This window comes from Ranitomeya imitator, chromosome 6 (assembly GCF_032444005.1).
Source record: "Ranitomeya imitator isolate aRanImi1 chromosome 6, aRanImi1.pri, whole genome shotgun sequence".
Classification (NCBI taxonomy): domain Eukaryota; kingdom Metazoa; phylum Chordata; class Amphibia; order Anura; family Dendrobatidae; genus Ranitomeya; species Ranitomeya imitator.
In genome coordinates this window covers 13754394-13772259 of record NC_091287.1, presented here as the reverse complement: position 1 = coordinate 13772259, position 17866 = coordinate 13754394, and the positions used below count along the sequence as shown (strand labels likewise).

General features: G+C 51.6%; 1 protein-coding gene across 1 annotated transcript in view; it reads left to right on the top strand.

The window, feature by feature from the left end:
* The window catches only part of PTPN23 (protein tyrosine phosphatase non-receptor type 23), a 28838-nt gene extending 12146 nt beyond the window's left edge, over positions 1 to 16692 (top strand). The window contains exons 14-25 of the mRNA XM_069729170.1: positions 4060 to 4125; positions 5359 to 5504; positions 5634 to 5942; positions 7293 to 7447; positions 7551 to 7702; positions 7884 to 8063; positions 8151 to 10617; positions 10816 to 11000; positions 11546 to 11650; positions 12794 to 12932; positions 13013 to 13126; positions 14043 to 16692. Of these exons, the coding sequence (XP_069585271.1) occupies positions 4060 to 4125; positions 5359 to 5504; positions 5634 to 5942; positions 7293 to 7447; positions 7551 to 7702; positions 7884 to 8063; positions 8151 to 10617; positions 10816 to 11000; positions 11546 to 11650; positions 12794 to 12932; positions 13013 to 13126; positions 14043 to 14594 (4570 nt within the window). The 3' untranslated portion in view covers positions 14595 to 16692. The remainder of the gene's footprint in view (positions 1 to 4059; positions 4126 to 5358; positions 5505 to 5633; positions 5943 to 7292; positions 7448 to 7550; positions 7703 to 7883; positions 8064 to 8150; positions 10618 to 10815; positions 11001 to 11545; positions 11651 to 12793; positions 12933 to 13012; positions 13127 to 14042) is intronic.
* Positions 16693 to 17866: the final 1174 nt, after the last annotated feature.

Genomic DNA, 17866 nt, shown 5'->3' with positions numbered 1-17866 from the left:
CATCAAAATATCTGCACACCACCAAAGTTATGATAAAAATAATATAAGCTTTATTGGGAACATAATTAAAAACATCTAAAATCACACATAACCTCCGTGCAGATGCCCCTGTGAACACTGTATGCCAAAATATACATAGATATATAAACGTATGAAATCTTCCAGACGTGTCCCTGCCCTCTGCACTTAATATTATTAATGTAACTATATATAGTCAAAATTTGAAATGAACACGCTGTATACAACCATATAACAACAAATATGCACACAGTCAAGTATAATACAAGCCACACAGCATGCAAATAGCATGCAACACCCCACCATAATATGCAGCTTCCAGCAAAAAAAACCCCTATGGACCCAGAGGAGCAGATAAAATAAACTGCCCTAGATATCCAAAGAAAGGGACAGGGGAAGATGTCCAAATATATACCCTGAAATACCCTGCATAGTCTGATCCTAGGAGTGGTCAAAAGGTGAAAATAGTGCTGGAGAAAGCACCATAGGATAAATCCTGCTGCAGGAGGCTGTGAGGCTGAATAGTCACAGGGCAAATGCGACCGGAGGAGAAGCCCAACGCGTGTCGCTGTTCTAGGACAGCTTCGTCAGGGGAAGTCAGGAGGGCAAATGCGACCGGAGGAGAAGCCCAACGCGTGTCGCTGTTCTAGGACAGCTTCGTCAGGGGAAGTCAGGAGGGCAAATGCGACCGGAGGAGAAGCCCAACGCGTGTCGCTGTTCTAGGACAGCTTCGTCAGGGGAAGTCAGGAGGGCAAATGCGACCGGAGGAGAAGCCCAACGCGTGTCGCTGTTCTAGGACAGCTTCGTCAGGGGAAGTCTTCCTGACTTCCCCTGACGAAGCTGTCCTAGAACAGCAACACGCGTTGGGCTTCTCCTCCGGTCGCATTTGCCCTCCTGACTTCCCCTGACGAAGCTGTCCTAGAACAGCGACACGCGTTGGGCTTCTCCTCCGGTCGCATTTGCCCTCCTGACTTCCCCTGACGAAGCTGTCCTAGAACAGCGACACGCGTTGGGCTTCTCCTCCGGTCGCATTTGCCCTGTGACTATTCAGCCTCACAGCCTCCTGCAGCAGGATTTATCCTATGGTGCTTTCTCCAGCACTATTTTCACCTTTTGACCACTCCTAGGATCAGACTATGCAGGGTATTTCAGGGTATATATTTGGACATCTTCCCCTGTCCCTTTCTTTGGATATCTAGGGCAGTTTATTTTATCTGCTCCTCTGGGTCCATAGGGGTTTTTTTTTGCTGGAAGCTGCATATTATGGTGGGGTGTTGCATGCTATTTGCATGCTGTGTGGCTTGTATTATACTTGACTGTGTGCATATTTGTTGTTATATGGTTGTATACAGCGTGTTCATTTCAAATTTTGACTATATATAGTTACATTAATAATATTAAGTGCAGAGGGCAGGGACACGTCTGGAAGATTTCATACGTTTATATATCTATGTATATTTTGGCATACAGTGTTCACAGGGGCATCTGCACGGAGGTTATGTGTGATTTTAGATGTTTTTAATTATGTTCCCAATAAAGCTTATATTATTTTTATCATAACTTTGGTGGTGTGCAGATATTTTGATGGCTCTTGTTTCTTGTGCTTTTGTTACCCGGAGCTAAACTCTAACTGCTGCAGCTTAACCATTTACATGCCGCTCTCAATCTCTGACAGCGGCATTCAAATGATGCCAATATGGGGACTTGTCAAAGGCCGCAGTAACCGCCATGTTTGTCGTCTTGTGAAGCTTAGCCACGAGCTGGGCTTCATAAGAGGAAATGGATTTTACTGTATCCTGCGTGATTACTATACATAGTAATTAGAGAAAAAAATCCAACCTTTTGTTTAATGTTTGACTGAAATAAAAACTGTTTAATGCTTTTATCACCCTTTCCCCATTAATAAAAAAAAAAAATATTTTTTTTTATCTTCGTGAGGAGGAAAGTCCATTCTTTCAAAATAGTCAATTATTTAAAATGCACGTTAAATGCCAAAAAACACCTGAACGGCAGAATTTCAGTTCACACTTCCTCCAAATAATGCAATAAAAATTTTTTTATATACCCCAAAATGGTATCAATAAAAAGTCAGTTAAAGGTTATAAAATGAAAAAGGTGCAGGTCTTAGATAATTGGGACACAAACGTTATTACTCTGTCGCCTCATTGGGGGACACAGGACTATGGTGTTATGCTGCTGTCCACTAGGAGGCGACACTATGCATAATCTGAAAAGGATTAACCGTGGCTCCTCCTCTGCAGTATACACCCCTGGACGGCGTCAGCCTTCTCCAGTTTTTGCTTAGTGTCGCATAGGAGGCACACCTAAAACTTTTTTTTTTTTTCTACTCCGTTTTTTCTGACGGAATTACAGATGAAGAAAAGTGGGTCTCCTGCGAGACTCCCGGCATGGCTCCTTCCTCGGCCCCCTATTACGGGGCGCCCGGTTGAAGTCGAGATGGCTATTCCCCATGTCGCTCCTTCCCCAGTCCCTCGAGTGCTGGTTCGAAGTCGAGACCCCTACTCCTTCCCCAATTCCTTTTGGTTTCTGGGTTGAGGTTGAGGCGAGGATAAAGCCCCCTGATGGTGACAGCAGCACCCTCCCTAATCCCCCTCTGGGGGCGTTAGGTTGAGACGCCTCAGGTAGGGCCTGTACAGGCAGCACTCTGCAGCTCCCAGCATGGGCCAGCACACTGCACCTGCATCCAGGGACCCCAGCAGGCATGGCACAATAGAGACACAGGGCTCCCTGCAGCAGCACCAGCTCTATAGTGCCTCAGGGGGACCCCTCACCGGGCCCCCCTTCCGCTTATAGCCCCACTGCTAGCCTGCCTTTAAATCGGGGGGGGGGGTCCGGTTCAGATCCGACCCCCTCCCGGACTTCCGCGCCGGCCTGGAGCCTTTCTGGGCATCAGGCATCTAATTTAGGCCGCGGCTTCGGCCTAGCTGAAGCCGCCACCTCCTCTCCGCCCCCGGAAGACAAGTATGACCCTCTACAGTGTCAGTGGGGGCGGCATAGCCACCCCTGTAGGGTCCTCTGCATAGCCAGCCCTGCTATTATGCATTCTGCACAGCCTGCGGGACCGCTCTCCCCAGTGGCAGCACATACCTGCACTGCCAGGACTGCATCCAGACTACTGTGTCAGAGCCCCAAGAAGCCCCTACCAAAGCTTCGGTGCCTAATGCCACGCCGGAATGGGCCACTCGGATGTCGCAATATATGACGCTCTGCAGAGTTATGCCTCGGCTATGACCGTTACCCACAAAAATCTCCTTTTTTTTTTTTTTTTTTTTTTTTTTTTAATTACTAAAACAATAGCAGATTATCAGAATATTTACCCTTGGTAATATCCAGGATTGTTTCACAATTAACTCTTAATGGACAAATGACTAATTCGTGGCTCACCTGATGCATTGTCCGGTGTAGCCCCCAATGGAATTGATGGTGTGGAAAGGTCAGGGGTCACTTAATGTTACTCAGTCAAAAGGCGCCTTGTAACTTCCTTACATTCCGGTAACTGCTGCGTCTCCGGTCTCTTCTCAGGAGATGCCACCACAGGAGTATTACACTGATTTTCACTTCTATCTAGAGCAGCATTTTGTGACTTCTCGTGCGTCAGGGCTTTGTCCGCACTCGCTCTGCTCCTCCATCGCGCTCTGCAGACTCGCAGCTTCAGCCATTCTATTGCGTCTGCGCCATATTCCTTCATGTAATCAGCAGAGTACTATGATGTCTCCCAGGAGGTGAACAGAGGACGGGGAGGTCTCTGCCGGATGGGGATTTTCAAATGACCCCTTTAAACTGATTTAACTACTCGTCCAGGTTGTTCCCAATGCCTCCAGCGATAGGAGACATTCATCACTGTATAGTCCAGGGTTCTGAATATTTTCTGCTGATCCATCAGACACTGATTCCTGTGTGTGCGTGTGCTGCACTGCTGCAAGCCGCATTTACTGATCACCTGAACGGCCGGGTATGCTGCTTATCCTCCTGTATCATAATTTATTACATCTTAACCAAGGATCATTTTTATTTCTCTAGTGAGGAAAAGGCAAAACTTCTACGTGAAATAATCTCCAAAATAGAGGCAAAGAATGAAATCCTCGAGTAAGTTCAACTTATAGCCATATTACTAATTGCAAGTTACATCCTGTATTTCACTTCACTAGCAGATCTATGAATGCAGCTCTGAAGTCACTGTGTGCCTTCATTACATTACTGATCCTGAGTTACCTCCTGTATTACACCCCAGAGCTGCACTCACTATTCTGCTGGTGCAGTCACTGTGTACATACATTACATTACTGATCCTGAGTTACGTCCTGTATTATACCCCAGAGCTGCACTCACTATTCTGCTGGTGCAGTCACGGTGTACATACATTACATTACTGATCCTGAGTTACATCCTGTATTACACCCCAGAGCTGCACTCACTATTCTGCTGGTGCAGTCACTGTGTACATACATTACATTACTGATCCTGAGTTACATCCTGTATTATACCCCAGAGCTGCACTCACTATTCAGTGTACATACATTACTGATCCTGAGTTACATCATGTATTATACTCACTATTCTACTCGTGCAGTCACTATGTACGTACATTACTGATCGTGCGTTATAGCCCAGAGCTGCACTCACTATTCTGCTGGTGCCGTCACTGTATACATACATTACTGATTGTGCGTTATAGCCCAGAGCTGCACTCACTATTCTGCTGGTGCAGTCACTGTGTACATACATTACATTACTGATCCTGAGTTACATCCTGTATTATACTCCAGAGCTGCACTCACTATTCTGCTGGTGCAGTCACTGTGTACATACATTACATTACTGATCCTGAGTTACATCCTGTATTATACCCCAGAGCTGTACTCGCTATACTGCTGGTGCAGTCACTGTGTACATACATTACATTACTGATCCTGAGTTACATCTGTATTATACTCCAGAGCTGCACTCACTATACTGCTGGTGCAGTCACTGTGTACATACATTACTGATCCTGAGTTACATCCTGTATTATACCCCAGAGCTGCACTCACTATTCTGCTGGTGCAGTCACTGTGTACATACATTACATTACTGATCGTGCGTTATATCCTGTTATACCCCAGAGCTGCACTCGCTATTCTGCAGCTTTACCTGCTTGATCAGTGTCTGCACAGGGCTTTCATTCATAGAGGTGTCACTGATCGGCTTTTAGAGGGGTGTATGTCCACAAACATACTGACTGTTTCCATAATGACCAATAGATCAGTAACTTGTGAGTTTGAGCCCCGAACCCTCCATGGTTTTCTGTTCGGTGATGTACGACTCTCTTGTATGTTCCAGTCAGTTCACAGACTCCCTGCAGCTGGATTCGGACACCGTGGATAATCTGGACATGTACAGTCACATCCCACCTTCATTGATGGAGAAATGTGCAGCACTGAGCGTGCGGCCAGACACAGTCCGCAGCCTGGTGCAGTCCATGCAGGGTGAGTGTGATATTCCTCTGGGGAGTACACCGCTGCTCCCTGCACCTTCTCTACATGAACGATGCTCCAGCCGCTGCTGTTACTCGCTCATGGCCTCCTGTCAATCATCCCTCACTTGTTCGGTTCCAGCGCTCTCCGGAGTCTTCACCGACGTGGAGGCGTCACTTAAAGACATTAAGGATATTCTGGATGGAGAAGAAAAAGAGGAGAAAAAACTGCAAGATGAGGTGGGGAAGGCAAATGTACCTCCGACCGCCTCACCTGCGATGGCCGAAGTGAGCAAAGAGTGGACAAAGTACATGGAGGTGCACGAGAAGGCGAGCTTCACCAACACCGAGCTGCACAAAGCTATGAACCTGCACATCAGCAACCTGCGGCTCCTGAGCGGACCCCTAGAACAGCTCCAGCAAGCGCTGCCAGTGCCAACACTAACTGAGGGTGAGCAGACACCGCTCTGATCCTGTTATACTCCAGAGCTGAACTCACTATTCTGCTGGTGCAGTCACTGTGTACATACATTACATTACTGATCCAGAGTTACCTCCTGTATTATACTCCAGAGCTGCACTCACTATTCTGCTGGTGCAGTCACTGTGTACATACATTACATTACTGATCCAGAGTTACCTCCTGTATTATACTCCAGAGCTGCACTCACTATTCTGCTGGTGCAGTCACTGTGTACATACATTACTGATCCTGAGCTACCTCCTGTATTATACTCCAGAGCTGCACTCACTATTCTTCTGGTGCAGTCACTGTGTACATACATTACATTACTGATCCTGACTTACATTCTGTATTATACTCCAGAGCTGCACTCACTATTCTGCTGGTGCAGTCACTGTGTACATACATTACATTACTGATCCAGAGTTACCTCCTGTATTATACTCCAGAGCTGCACTCACTATTCTGCTGGTGCAGTCACTGTGTACATACATTACATTACTGATCCTGACTTACATTCTGTATTATACTCCAGAGCTGCACTCACTATTCTGCTGGTGCAGTCACTGTGTACATACATTACATTACTGATCTTGAGTTACATCCTGTATTATACCCCAGAGCTGCACTCACTATTCTTCTGGTGCAGTCACTGTGTACATACATTACATTACTGATCCTGACTTACATTCTGTATTATACTCCAGAGCTGCACTCACTATTCTGCTGGTGCAGTCACTGTGTACATACATTACATTACTGATCCAGAGTTACATCCTGTATTATACCCCAGAGCTGCACTCACTATTCAGTGTACATACATTACTGATCCTGAGTTACATTATGTATTATACTCACTATTCTACTCGTGCAGTCACTATGTACGTACATTACTGATCGTGCGTTATAGCCCAGAGCTGCACTCACTATTCTGCTGGTGCCGTCACTGTATACATACATTACTGATTGTGCGTTATAGCCCAGAGCTCCACTCACTATTCTGCTGGTGCAGTCACTGTGTACATACATTACATTACTGATCCAGAGTTACATCCTGTATTATACCCCAGAGCTGCACTCACTATTCAGTGTACATACATTACTGATCCTGAGTTACATCATGTATTATACCCCAGAGCTGCACTCACTATTCTGCTGGTGCAGTCACTGTGTACATACATTACATTACTGATCCTGAGTTACCTCCTGTATTATACCCCAGAGCTGCACTCACTATTCTACTCGTGCAGTCACTATGTACATACATTACTGATCGTGCGTTATAGCCCAGAGCTGCACTCACTATTCTGCTGGGGCTCACTCTTTTCTTTCTTACAGATGACAAGTCTGTGCTGCAGAACCTGAAGAGGATCTTGGGGAAGGTGCAGGAAATGAAGGAGCAGCGTCTTTCTCTGGAGCAGCAGCTGCGGGACATGATACAGAAGGACGATATCACCACCTCCTTGGTCACCACTGACCGCTCAGAGATGAAGGTGAGGATGGCAGGATTCATCCTGAGCCTCCTTGTTCTTGAGCGTCTCTAGTCCTGTACGATCTGGTGGCGTTATCTCTGATCCAGCCGCTGTTATCCCCCAGAAACTCTTTGCTGAACAGCTGAAGAAGTACGACCAGCTGAAGGTTTACATCGACCAGAACCTGTCCGCTCAGGAGAACATCCTGAAGGCACTGACCGAGGCCAACGTGAAGTACGCGCCAATCAGGAAGGTGCTGGCGGAGTCCGAGCAGAAGTAAGCCCCTCTTGTGTAGACTGCAGTGTGAAAAATTGAGGGTTTATTTCTGGTTGTCATGTATGTCCAGGTCAAGAAATCTAAATATAAACCTCCATGCTTTACAGTGCAGGCTGCATCCTCTATGAAACTATTTTATTTATAGCCCCCCTTTCTTATTTTGTTGCTGCTTACATTTCAGGTGGAACCACACTGTGCAGACCCTGATAACTTCCTACGAGGCCTACGAGGACCTAATGAAGAAGTGCCAGGAGGGTAAAGACTTCTACGCAGACTTGGAAAGCAAAGTGGGCAAGCTCCTAGAGAAAGCACGGACGGCATGCGAGGCTTCTCAGGCCATCCGGCTCCAGATCCTGGAGCGGTAAGTGTGCACGTCTTGTGCTGCTGGCGTGATGACGGCGGTGCCCCTGGATGTGCCCTGAATATCCCTGTGCCATCTGTGTAATAGGGAAATGAAGAAGAAGCCGCCTCCTCGACCAACGGCCCCCAAGCCGGCGCTGGAGAAGAAGGTATCTGACGTGGACCTTGAGAAGATCCCGGCGGCGGACCTGGCGGACCTGCAGCACTTCTCCTCTCTTATGTCTGATCTCCCGGAGGAGCTGAAGAGTTTACCCCCGGACGCCCTGCTGGCACATTTCGATCGCTTGTCTGCAGAAGCCGTAGGGGCCTTTCCCATGGATCCAGCAGCTGCCTATGGTGGAATAAGAATGCGCGGCGCAGGTAGTTACGGAGCAGGAAGAACGGCGACTGCACCAATGCCAGAACCGCTAGCCATGCCTTTCAACCAGGCTCCATTTAATGCCATACCTGGGCAAATGCCACCAATGTCTGTGGGTTCTGTTCCTAGTCCGGGATTCCCTTCAGTCCCCTACAGCGGCCTTCCTGCCGTCAGCTCTGGCACAGCCGTCCCACCACCGTTGATGCTTCAATCTGTCAGTCAGGTTCCGTCTAATTGTCCATCACAGAATCCTAATGTGTATTCAGCAGGTGGACAAACGGTGCGACCCAATCCAGCGTCTGCCCCAATGGCACCAGGCTACATGGGCGCTGCTCTGCCTCCACAGAGAACGTCGCCCCAGCACCTGCCCATGTCTGCATCGGGATTGCCTCCTTTACCTCATTTTAAGCCAAATTCTGTTGTTGGTTTTGGCACAGGACAAGCGTCATCTGCATCAGTTGTGTCCGGCCCGCTGAACCCTAGCGCCCCAAATCCGTCACCGGCAAGTAGCATGCGCCCTCAAGGTGCACCGGGCATCCGGCCAGCCACCACTACAGTGGACAGTATTCAAGGGCCCATCTCAAGCTATGCTGCACCCAGGATGCCAGCGGTGCCCCCAGTCAGCAGCCAGCCCCAGCGAGGCTATATGCCGGCCCCCGGGCTTCCAGCTATGGGTCCGAGTCATCCCTTCCCATATTCTCAAGGTGGGATACCGAATTATGTTCAGCCACCTACACATTTACCCCAAGGTCACAGTAACCAAATGTTCCATATACAAGGGCTCCACCAGCCTAGAATGGAGGCGTCGGGCCAGCCTCTTCCTGGACAGCTGCCATTTACAACCCCTGTACCACATCAGTTCACCCCCCAGATGAGAGCCCCCTATCACCCACAGCAGCCCGGTGTTTACCCACAGGGACAGCCAGCACGTATGCCCCTTGTAAACCCAGTGCTGCCTCCACCGCAATATCAGCAGTTTGCCGTGCCGCCGCCGCATCAGGCTGTGCCGCCGCATCAGGCCGTGCCGCCGCATCAAGCCATGCCGCCGCAGCCGCTTCCTCACCTAATGCCACAGCGGTATCCACTTTCTCACCCGGATAACCCAGCTCAGCAGCCCCTCCATCCTACGTTTCCTGGGGTCCTGCCCAGAGCGGCCCCTCAGCCTGTTCACACTGTAGCACTACCCATGAGTCAGCCGCCATCTTCTCAGATTCTCCCACATCCGGTGGTCCCTGGAATGCCGAGCGTACCGGCTGGTTCTGCCTCCCAGGTGCCATCAGCCATGCCTTATGGACCTCCTGCCAGACACCCCATTCCTCCTTCCAATGGCATGAATTCGATGCCCCCTGGGCCTCCAATGCCGCTGGGTGCGCCTCCTGCTCCGGCCCTTGTCCACCATGTACAGCCTCCGGGCAGCCCGGCACTTGGCCAGCTTCCAGGTGGATCCATTGTCCCTGCGGCTCCAGTCATTCCTTCTCCAGCACCTTCTCCGCAGCCATCCCTGGTTGTGAAGCCTCCAGCAGCATCTACCTCCGCCGCCATGCCTCAGAGGCCCCCGCCTTCACTGACGCCAGGAACGACTCCTCTAAACCAAGCGTCTACGGACCCGGTCTTTCACCGGCAGAGCTCCACCACAGACGATCTCCTGTCATCTAGTCCTGAGAGCCAACATGGCGGCTCCAAAACATCGGTGGGACAGCCGCTTCTGCAGCCCACCAAGGCGGACTCTAAAGATGGCCTCAAACCGAAGGGCATCCAACTCATCGAGAACGATCCGTACGAGAAGCCGGAGCACATCATGCAGCTTTTGTCCGAGCTCGATCGCTTCAGACTCGTGGTTTCAGCTCTCGACAAACCGGCGCCTGGTGCTGCGACCCAGCTGGATGCCATGTGGAAGGAGTTCCAAGATGCCCAAGAGAAAGAAGCCAGGAACCTGTCTATCGCCATCGCCCGCTGTTACACCATGAAGAACCGGCACCAGGACATCATGCCCTACGACAAGAACCGCATCGTCTTACAGTCCGGGAAGGACGATTACATCAATGCCAGTAAGATTGAAGACCTGTCTCCGTACTGCCCGACCATCATTGCCACTCAGGCCCCACTGGTGGGCACGGCCTCCGATTTCTGGCTGATGATTTACGAGCAGAAGGTGTCGCTGATAGTTATGCTGGTGTCGGACCTGGAGATTGAGAAGGTGATTGCCCGGGGTGGGGGGGCGGTGACGGTGTTTGTTGGGCCAAGGGGGACCAGTGACGGTGTTTGTGCCTGGGGGAGGGAGTGGGTGTTGACGGTGTTTGTGACTGGGGGCGGTGATGGTGTTTGTGCCCAGTGGGCCGGTGACAGTATTTGTGCTGATCTGGGTTTGTCTTATCGTATTGTATTATCCCTTCAGCAAAAAGTATTGCGATATTTCCCTACGGAGCGCGGGCAGCCGGTGTTACATGGGCATATAACACTGACACTGACCAGCCACAAGGTCGCCGACACGCACGTCGAACGGGTGATGTCCCTCCAGTACAAGGACCAAAGCCTGAAACGCTCCATCATCCACCTGCAGTTTACATCCTGGCCTGAGCTGTAAGTGTAGAGACTACAACTCCCATCATGCAGCACCTGCAGCCTGACACTGTGTGCTAGTAAGGAGCTGGGGGCAAATGCATGGACGCAGGACTGGGGGCAGATGCATGGGCGCATTACTGCAGCACTGGGGCAGATGCATGTGTGCATTACTGCAGCGCTGGGGGCAGATTCATGGGCACATTACTGCAGCGCTGGGGGCACATGCATGGACGCATTACTGCAGCGCTGGGGGCAGATTCATGGGCACATTACTGCAGCGCTGGGGGCAGATTCATGGAGGCATTACTGCAGCGCTGGGTGGCAGATGCATGGGCACATTACTGCAGCGCTGGGGGCAGATGCATGGGCGCATTACTGCAGCGCTGGGGGCAGATTCATGGAGGCATTACTGCAGCGCTGGGTGGCAGATGCATGGGCACATTACTGCAGCGCTGGGGGCAGATGCATGGGCACATTACTGCAGCGCTGGGGGCCATCGGGCTTGTGTGGTCACATGGCTTTGCAGAGGAGCTGTATACATCACGAGGATTCATGTATTGTAGGGGTCTTCCTGACAGTAAAGGGAACTTGCTGCGGTTCATCCAGGACGTCCATAGTCACTACTTGCACCAGCGTCCCCTGCACATGCCCATCGTCGTGCACTGCAGGTGAGTAGCATAGATCCCGGCGGGGTGGATGATCCACAGTGATCCTGCCTTCTCCCATAGTGATCTGTTGCGTTGACTCCTCGGGGGGCACAGTCCAGGGGGTCTATAACCTTTTCTCACAGCAGATAATTTTTTATTTTTGCACTTAAATTTATCTTCCACGATCCAGAAATGTTCCAGCCATTTTTGCAGATGAGTTTGTAGTTTTGAAAGCCATCATTAAATGTAACATTCAATGCGACTTTATAAAAATGGGATTAGTTGTCAGATTGGATTAGCTCTATAAGCCCCCCACCCCCACCGTCAGCTTACGGCCCGTACAGTGGTCTCTTATGCGCACTTTACCTCCGCCATTTTGGGCCACGTACGGCCTTTTGGTTTGCTCTGGTGGGATTTCTTTAGGGAGTTGTGGCGATGAAATCCGGCGGTGTTCACCATACGGGTGAATTTATATTTTCAGAAAACCGATTTTTACCAATGAGGCGTAAAGAAACTACCGTATTACCCGGAACAAGAAAGAGAATGTCGTCTGTAGCGCCGTCCCCGTGTGTAGCGCCGTCCCCGTGTGTAGCGCCGTCCCCATGTGTAGCGCCATCTGTAGCGCCGTCCTCGTCTGTATGTAGTGCTGTCCCCGTGTGTAGTGCCGTCCTCGTCTGTATGTAGTGCCGTCCTCGTCTGTGTGTAGCGCCGTCCCCATGTGTAGCGACGTCTGTAGCGCCGTCCTCGTCTATGTAGTGCTGTCCCCGTGTGTAGCGCCGTCCCCGTGTGTAGCGCCGTCCCCGTGTGTAGCGCCGTCCCCATGTGTAGCGCCGTCTGTAGCGCCGTCCTCGTCTGTATGTAGTGCTGTCCCCGTGTGTAGCGCCGTCCCCGTGTGTAGCGCCGTCCTCGTCTGTATGTAGTGCCGTCCTCGTGTGTAGCGCTGTCCTCGTCTGTGTGTAGTGCCGTCCTCGCGGCTCTCTGCTTCATGGAGGACTGAGGGGTCACTTCCTGGGTCCTGGGGGGCAGCTAGGGGCCGGTGATTGACAGCAGAATTCTGACGTTCTATGTCGGGAAGGGGTTAACGTCTGGATCCCAGCGCAGGGCAGACGGCTGCTATCTGTGTTCTGAGGTTTTGCGGCTTTAACCCTCTGTGATCTCCCGCAGTTCCGGTGTGGGCAGGACGGGCGCTTTCTGCCTTCTCTATGCTGCTGTGCAGGAAGTGGAAGCCGCTAATGGGATCCCGGAGCTGGCGGAGCTCGTGAAGAAGATGAGGCAGCAGAGGAAACACATGCTCCATGAGAAGGTAGGAGCCCGCCAGCCTCTATCCTCCATGTACAGAGCTGCAGTGTCGTCTCTCTGTAATTCTCTCCTCCGTTCATACAGATCCATCTGAAGTTCTGCTACGAGGCGGTTCTGAAGCACGCGGAGCAGCTTCTGCAGAGACACGGCTTTTACACCCCATCTACCAGCAAGCCCCAGCCCAGCGCCTCACAAAAGGTGCGTTGTCCATGGGGGACGGAAGTGTTACTGTTCATCACCAACCACATGGGATCGGACATCTGTCTATGCTCTCCGAAAATGCTCTGTGCATGCTTTACACTGCAGCTCTGCTCCAGCCCCATGCTTTACACTGCAGCTCTGCTCCAGCCCCATGCTTAACACTGCAGCTCTGCTCCAGCCCCATGCTTTACACTGCAGCTCTGCTCCAGCCCCATGATTTACACTGCAGCTCTGCCCCATGCTTTACACTGCAGCTCTGCCCCATGCTTTACGCTGCAGCTCTGCCCCATGCTTTACGCTGCAGCTCTGCTCCAGGCTGTCCCTCCTGTGATTAGTGACCCCACTATATATGGGAGATTGAGGTGCTGTGAAGTCTGAGCTATCTCCTATAGAGCCCGGGCTGCTGCTCTGCCTCTGCCCCATGCTTTACACTGCAGCTCTGCCCCATGCTGTCCCTCCTGTGATTAGTGACCCCTATAGAGCCCGGGCTGCTGCTCTGCCCCTGCCCCATGCTTTACGCTGCAGCTCTGCCCCATGTTTTACGCTGCAGCTCTGCCCCATGCTTTACGCTGCAGCTCTGCCCCATGCTTTACGCTGCAGCTCTGCCCCATGCTTTACGCTGCAGCTCTGCCCCATGCTTTACGCTGCAGCTCTGCCCCATGCTTTACGCTGCAGCTCTGCCCCATGCTTTACGCTGCAGCTCTGCCCCATGCTTTACGCTGCAGCTCTGCCCCATGCTTTACGCTGCAGCTCTGCCCCATGCTTTACCCTGCAGCTCTGCTCCATGATGCTATAATTACTGACTCCAGCTTAGCTCTGTTGTCTTGCGGGAAGCTCCGTGACAATTTTGAAAGCTGGACTGAACCCTGCGGACCTGTCAAACTCCCGTCACATCTTCCTTTTGCTTTGCCAGGTCTACAGTCTGCAGGACCCCCAGGACATCGTACTTGGAGGGGATATGCCAATCAGCTCAATCCAAGCAACCATTGCAAAGCTGAGCATTAAGCCCTGCTCCGGCAGCCCTGAGGGCACCAACCATTATCAGCCGCCTCTGCTGCCGGACCCCGAGCTGCCTCCACATGACATTATACAGGCGGTGGTCCCCCCGAGCTCCTCACATCCAGACCTTACAGCTTCAGTAATCCCCGAGTCACAGACGCCTCCGATCCCGACCACCAGCAATGGAACCGGCGAATCCCCTGCAGAGGTGGCCAACAGTCATGACCCAGCGCCAAGTCCCGAGCCCTCTGCTGCCGGCACCACACCGTCCTCCTCATCGCTCACCCTGCTGGCATCTTTGACCCCCGAGACCTTCAGTCTGGACGGCTCTCAGCGAGGGAAGCAGAAGATGAACAAACAGAACTTCCTGCAGCCGCAGAATGGCAGCGGCCTGGCACGAGGCGGCAAATCTCCAGACGATCCTCTCAATATGCTGGACCCGCTGTGGACGCTGAATAAAACCTAAGATTTTAGGATCCGGAGATCCAATCTGATTTATCCAGTGACGGGTCTGAGCGCTCCGAGGATAACGGCCACCGTCCTGGAGACCGTGACCTGATGGCGTGAGAGACCACCAATATTACCCTATAGATTTCTTACACTCCCCGGACCCCGATAATGACGTCTGCAGCCTTAATGTGACACTAACCTGAGTCGTCATCACTATAAAGAACCGGACCCCATACTGTAAACTAGACAACGGCCACGGTGCCCCCCAGGACTTCAGACATGGTCTTGATTCCCGGCTCGATGCAGAGTCCTGGACCCTCTGACTGTAGGAGGTGACGACTATGGTGGGAAACACGGCGCCTCCGCTGAACCTGGCGCTCTTATAATTGAATGAAAGCAGGGGCAGCGTCTCCTGGAGGAGGGGGCCATATACTGGAGGAGCGGGCCGCTGTATATAGACCCGTCTGGAAATGTTCACTTTCCGGCCCATGCACGTGACTTAATGACATCTGATCGCAGCGGCTCCTCCCCAGATCTATGGCCGTGCCCATCCCCCCACTCACAGGGGTCCCTACGGTTTCTGCAGCTTCGCGTGTTTGTATATTGCAATCACGATGATGCAGTTTTCTCCTGGAAACTTCTGCAGCCATTAACGAGGGGGAAGTGTCAGCGTGTGGCGCAGTCGGCCCAGTGCCGCTCCAGCCTGGAGATGAGCTGATGACGGATCCCGGCCGTTGCTGGATCCTCAATTGTAAGGAGTGTGAATCCCTCGGCCCGGTGTCTGGGGTCTTCCCTCGACCCGGTGTCTGGGGTCTTCCCTCGGTCTGGGGTCTTCCCTGGGCCCGGTGTCTGGGGTCTTCCCTGGGCCCGGTGTCTGGGGTCTTCCCTCGGTCTGGGGTCTTCCCTGGGCCCGGTGTCTGGGGTCTTCCCTGGGCCCGGTGTCTGGGGTCTTCCCTCGACCCGGTGTCTGGGGTCTTCCCTCGGTCTGGGGTCTTCCCTGGGCCCGGTGTCTGGGGTCTTCCCTGGGCCCGGTGTCTGGGGTCTTCCCTCGGTCTGGGGTCTTCACTGGGCCCGGTGTCTGGGGTCTTCCCTGGGCCCGGTGTCTGGGGTCTTCCCTGGGCCCGGTGTCTGGGGTCTTCCCTGGGCCCGGTGTCTGGGGGTCTTCCCTGGGCCCGGTGTCTGGGGTCTTCCCTGGGCCCGGTGTCTAGGGTCTTCCCTGGGCCCGGTGTCTGGGGTCTTCCCTCGGTCTGGGGTCTTCCCTCGGTCTGGGGTCTTCCCTGGGCCCGGTGTCTGGGGTCTTCCCTGGGCCCGGTGTCTAGGGTCTTCCCTGGGCCCGGTGTCTGGGGTCTTCCCTCGGTCTGGGGTCTTCCCTCCCGCTCTGGACCCGTCGCTTGGGTTGGGATGTAACATTTGTTTTTTTTATCCCGGAGTGTCGCAGTAGCCGCTTATCTTTGCGCATGGCCGCTCTTCTCATTCCATCTCACAATGTCCTTTCTAACGTTGTCTCATTTTTTCACTGATTTCACCATCTCTGCTTGCTGTCAGGGAATCTGTGTGAACATCAGCAGCTGGAAGCCTTGCACAGCTGAGGGTCTGTCACACTGTGATCAGGGTCTGTAGGTCATTCACTGAGATGGCGAGAAGCCGGATCACCGTCTGAGGACGGAGCAGGACCTGGCATTGTACGATTTAACCTCGTCCTGGCTGCCAGGGATTTGCTTGGCCGTGCATGTGGCAGATCGCACCCCGGTGTTACATTCCAAAGGTTTGGGCCTTTTGCGAGCTTGGGGTCTCTGGGGTCCGGCCTCATCCAGTTTCTTGTCTGCAGTCGCACATTTCCGTGTCCTGTGAGTGGCAGATACATGCAGCCAGGGTTATACAGTTGACGACCAATACTTAGTGGCAGCACTGCTTTTAAAATCTGACTTTCTGATGGATTCGTCTACAAGTCCCAGAAAATCACATCAATGACTTGATGTCAGTTCAGCGCATAAAACTCTGTGAATAACGTAATCTGTAATCTCCAATGTGTATTTTATATCCGTATGATTGGCCAATGTACAGTATGAATAATCCTATTTTAAATTATGAAATAAATGCTGAAAAAAGTAAAATATTGTCTTATATTAATGTTCTCCAAGAAGACGTCATGAGGTTTAATACATAGGAACTATCTCCAGAATATAAAATAAATAATTTATTTCAGAGGCCTGCAGTGCACGACATCACCAGCAGGTGTCACTATAGGGAACTAATAAATACAGGTGTGCACAGCCTCACCAGCAGGTGTCACTATAGGGAACTAATAAATACAGGTGTGCACAGCCTCACCAGCAGGTGTCACTATAGGGAACTAATAAATACAGGTGTGCACAGCCTCACCAGCAGGTGTCACTATAGGGAACTAATAAATACAGGTGTGCACAGCCTCACCAGCAGGTGTCACTATAGGGAACTAATAAATACAGGTGTGCACAGCCTCACCAGCAGGTGTCACTATAGGGAACTAATAAATACAGGTGTGCACAGCCTCACCAGCAGGTGTCACTATAGGGAACTAATAAATACAGGTGTGCACAGCCTCACCAGCAGGTGTCACTATAGATAACTAATACAGGGGTGCACAGCCTCACCAGCAGGTTGTTGTGAATTCTGCTTTTGGGTTCCCTCCAGTGGTTGTAGGTGGTAATGCAGTTGTCCCTGAGTTGCAGTCCTGGTCAGGTGTGCACAGCCTCACCAGCAGGTGTCACTATAGATAACTAATAAATACAGGTGTGCACAGCCTCACCAGCAGGTGTCACTATAGGGAACTAATAAATACAGGTGTGCACAGCCTCACCAGCAGGTGTCACTATAGATAACTAATAAATACAGGTGTGCACAGCCTCACCAGCAGGTGTCACTATAGAAAACTAATAAATACAGGTGTGCACAGCCTCACCAGCAGGTGTCACTATAGGGAACTAATAAATACAGGTGTGCACAGCCTCACCAGCAGGTGTCACTATAGATAACTAATAAATACAGGTGTGCACAGCCTCACCAGCAGGTGTCACTATAGGGAACTAATAAATACAGGTGTGCACAGCCTCACCAGCAGGTGTCACTATAGATAACTAATAAATACTGGTGTGCACAGCCTCACCAGCAGGTGTCACTATAGGGAACTAATAAATACTGGTGTGCACAGCCTCACCAGCAGGTGTCACTATAGGGAACTAATAAATACTGGTGTGCACAGCCTCACCAGCAGGTGTCACTATAGGGAACTAATACAGGGGTGCACAG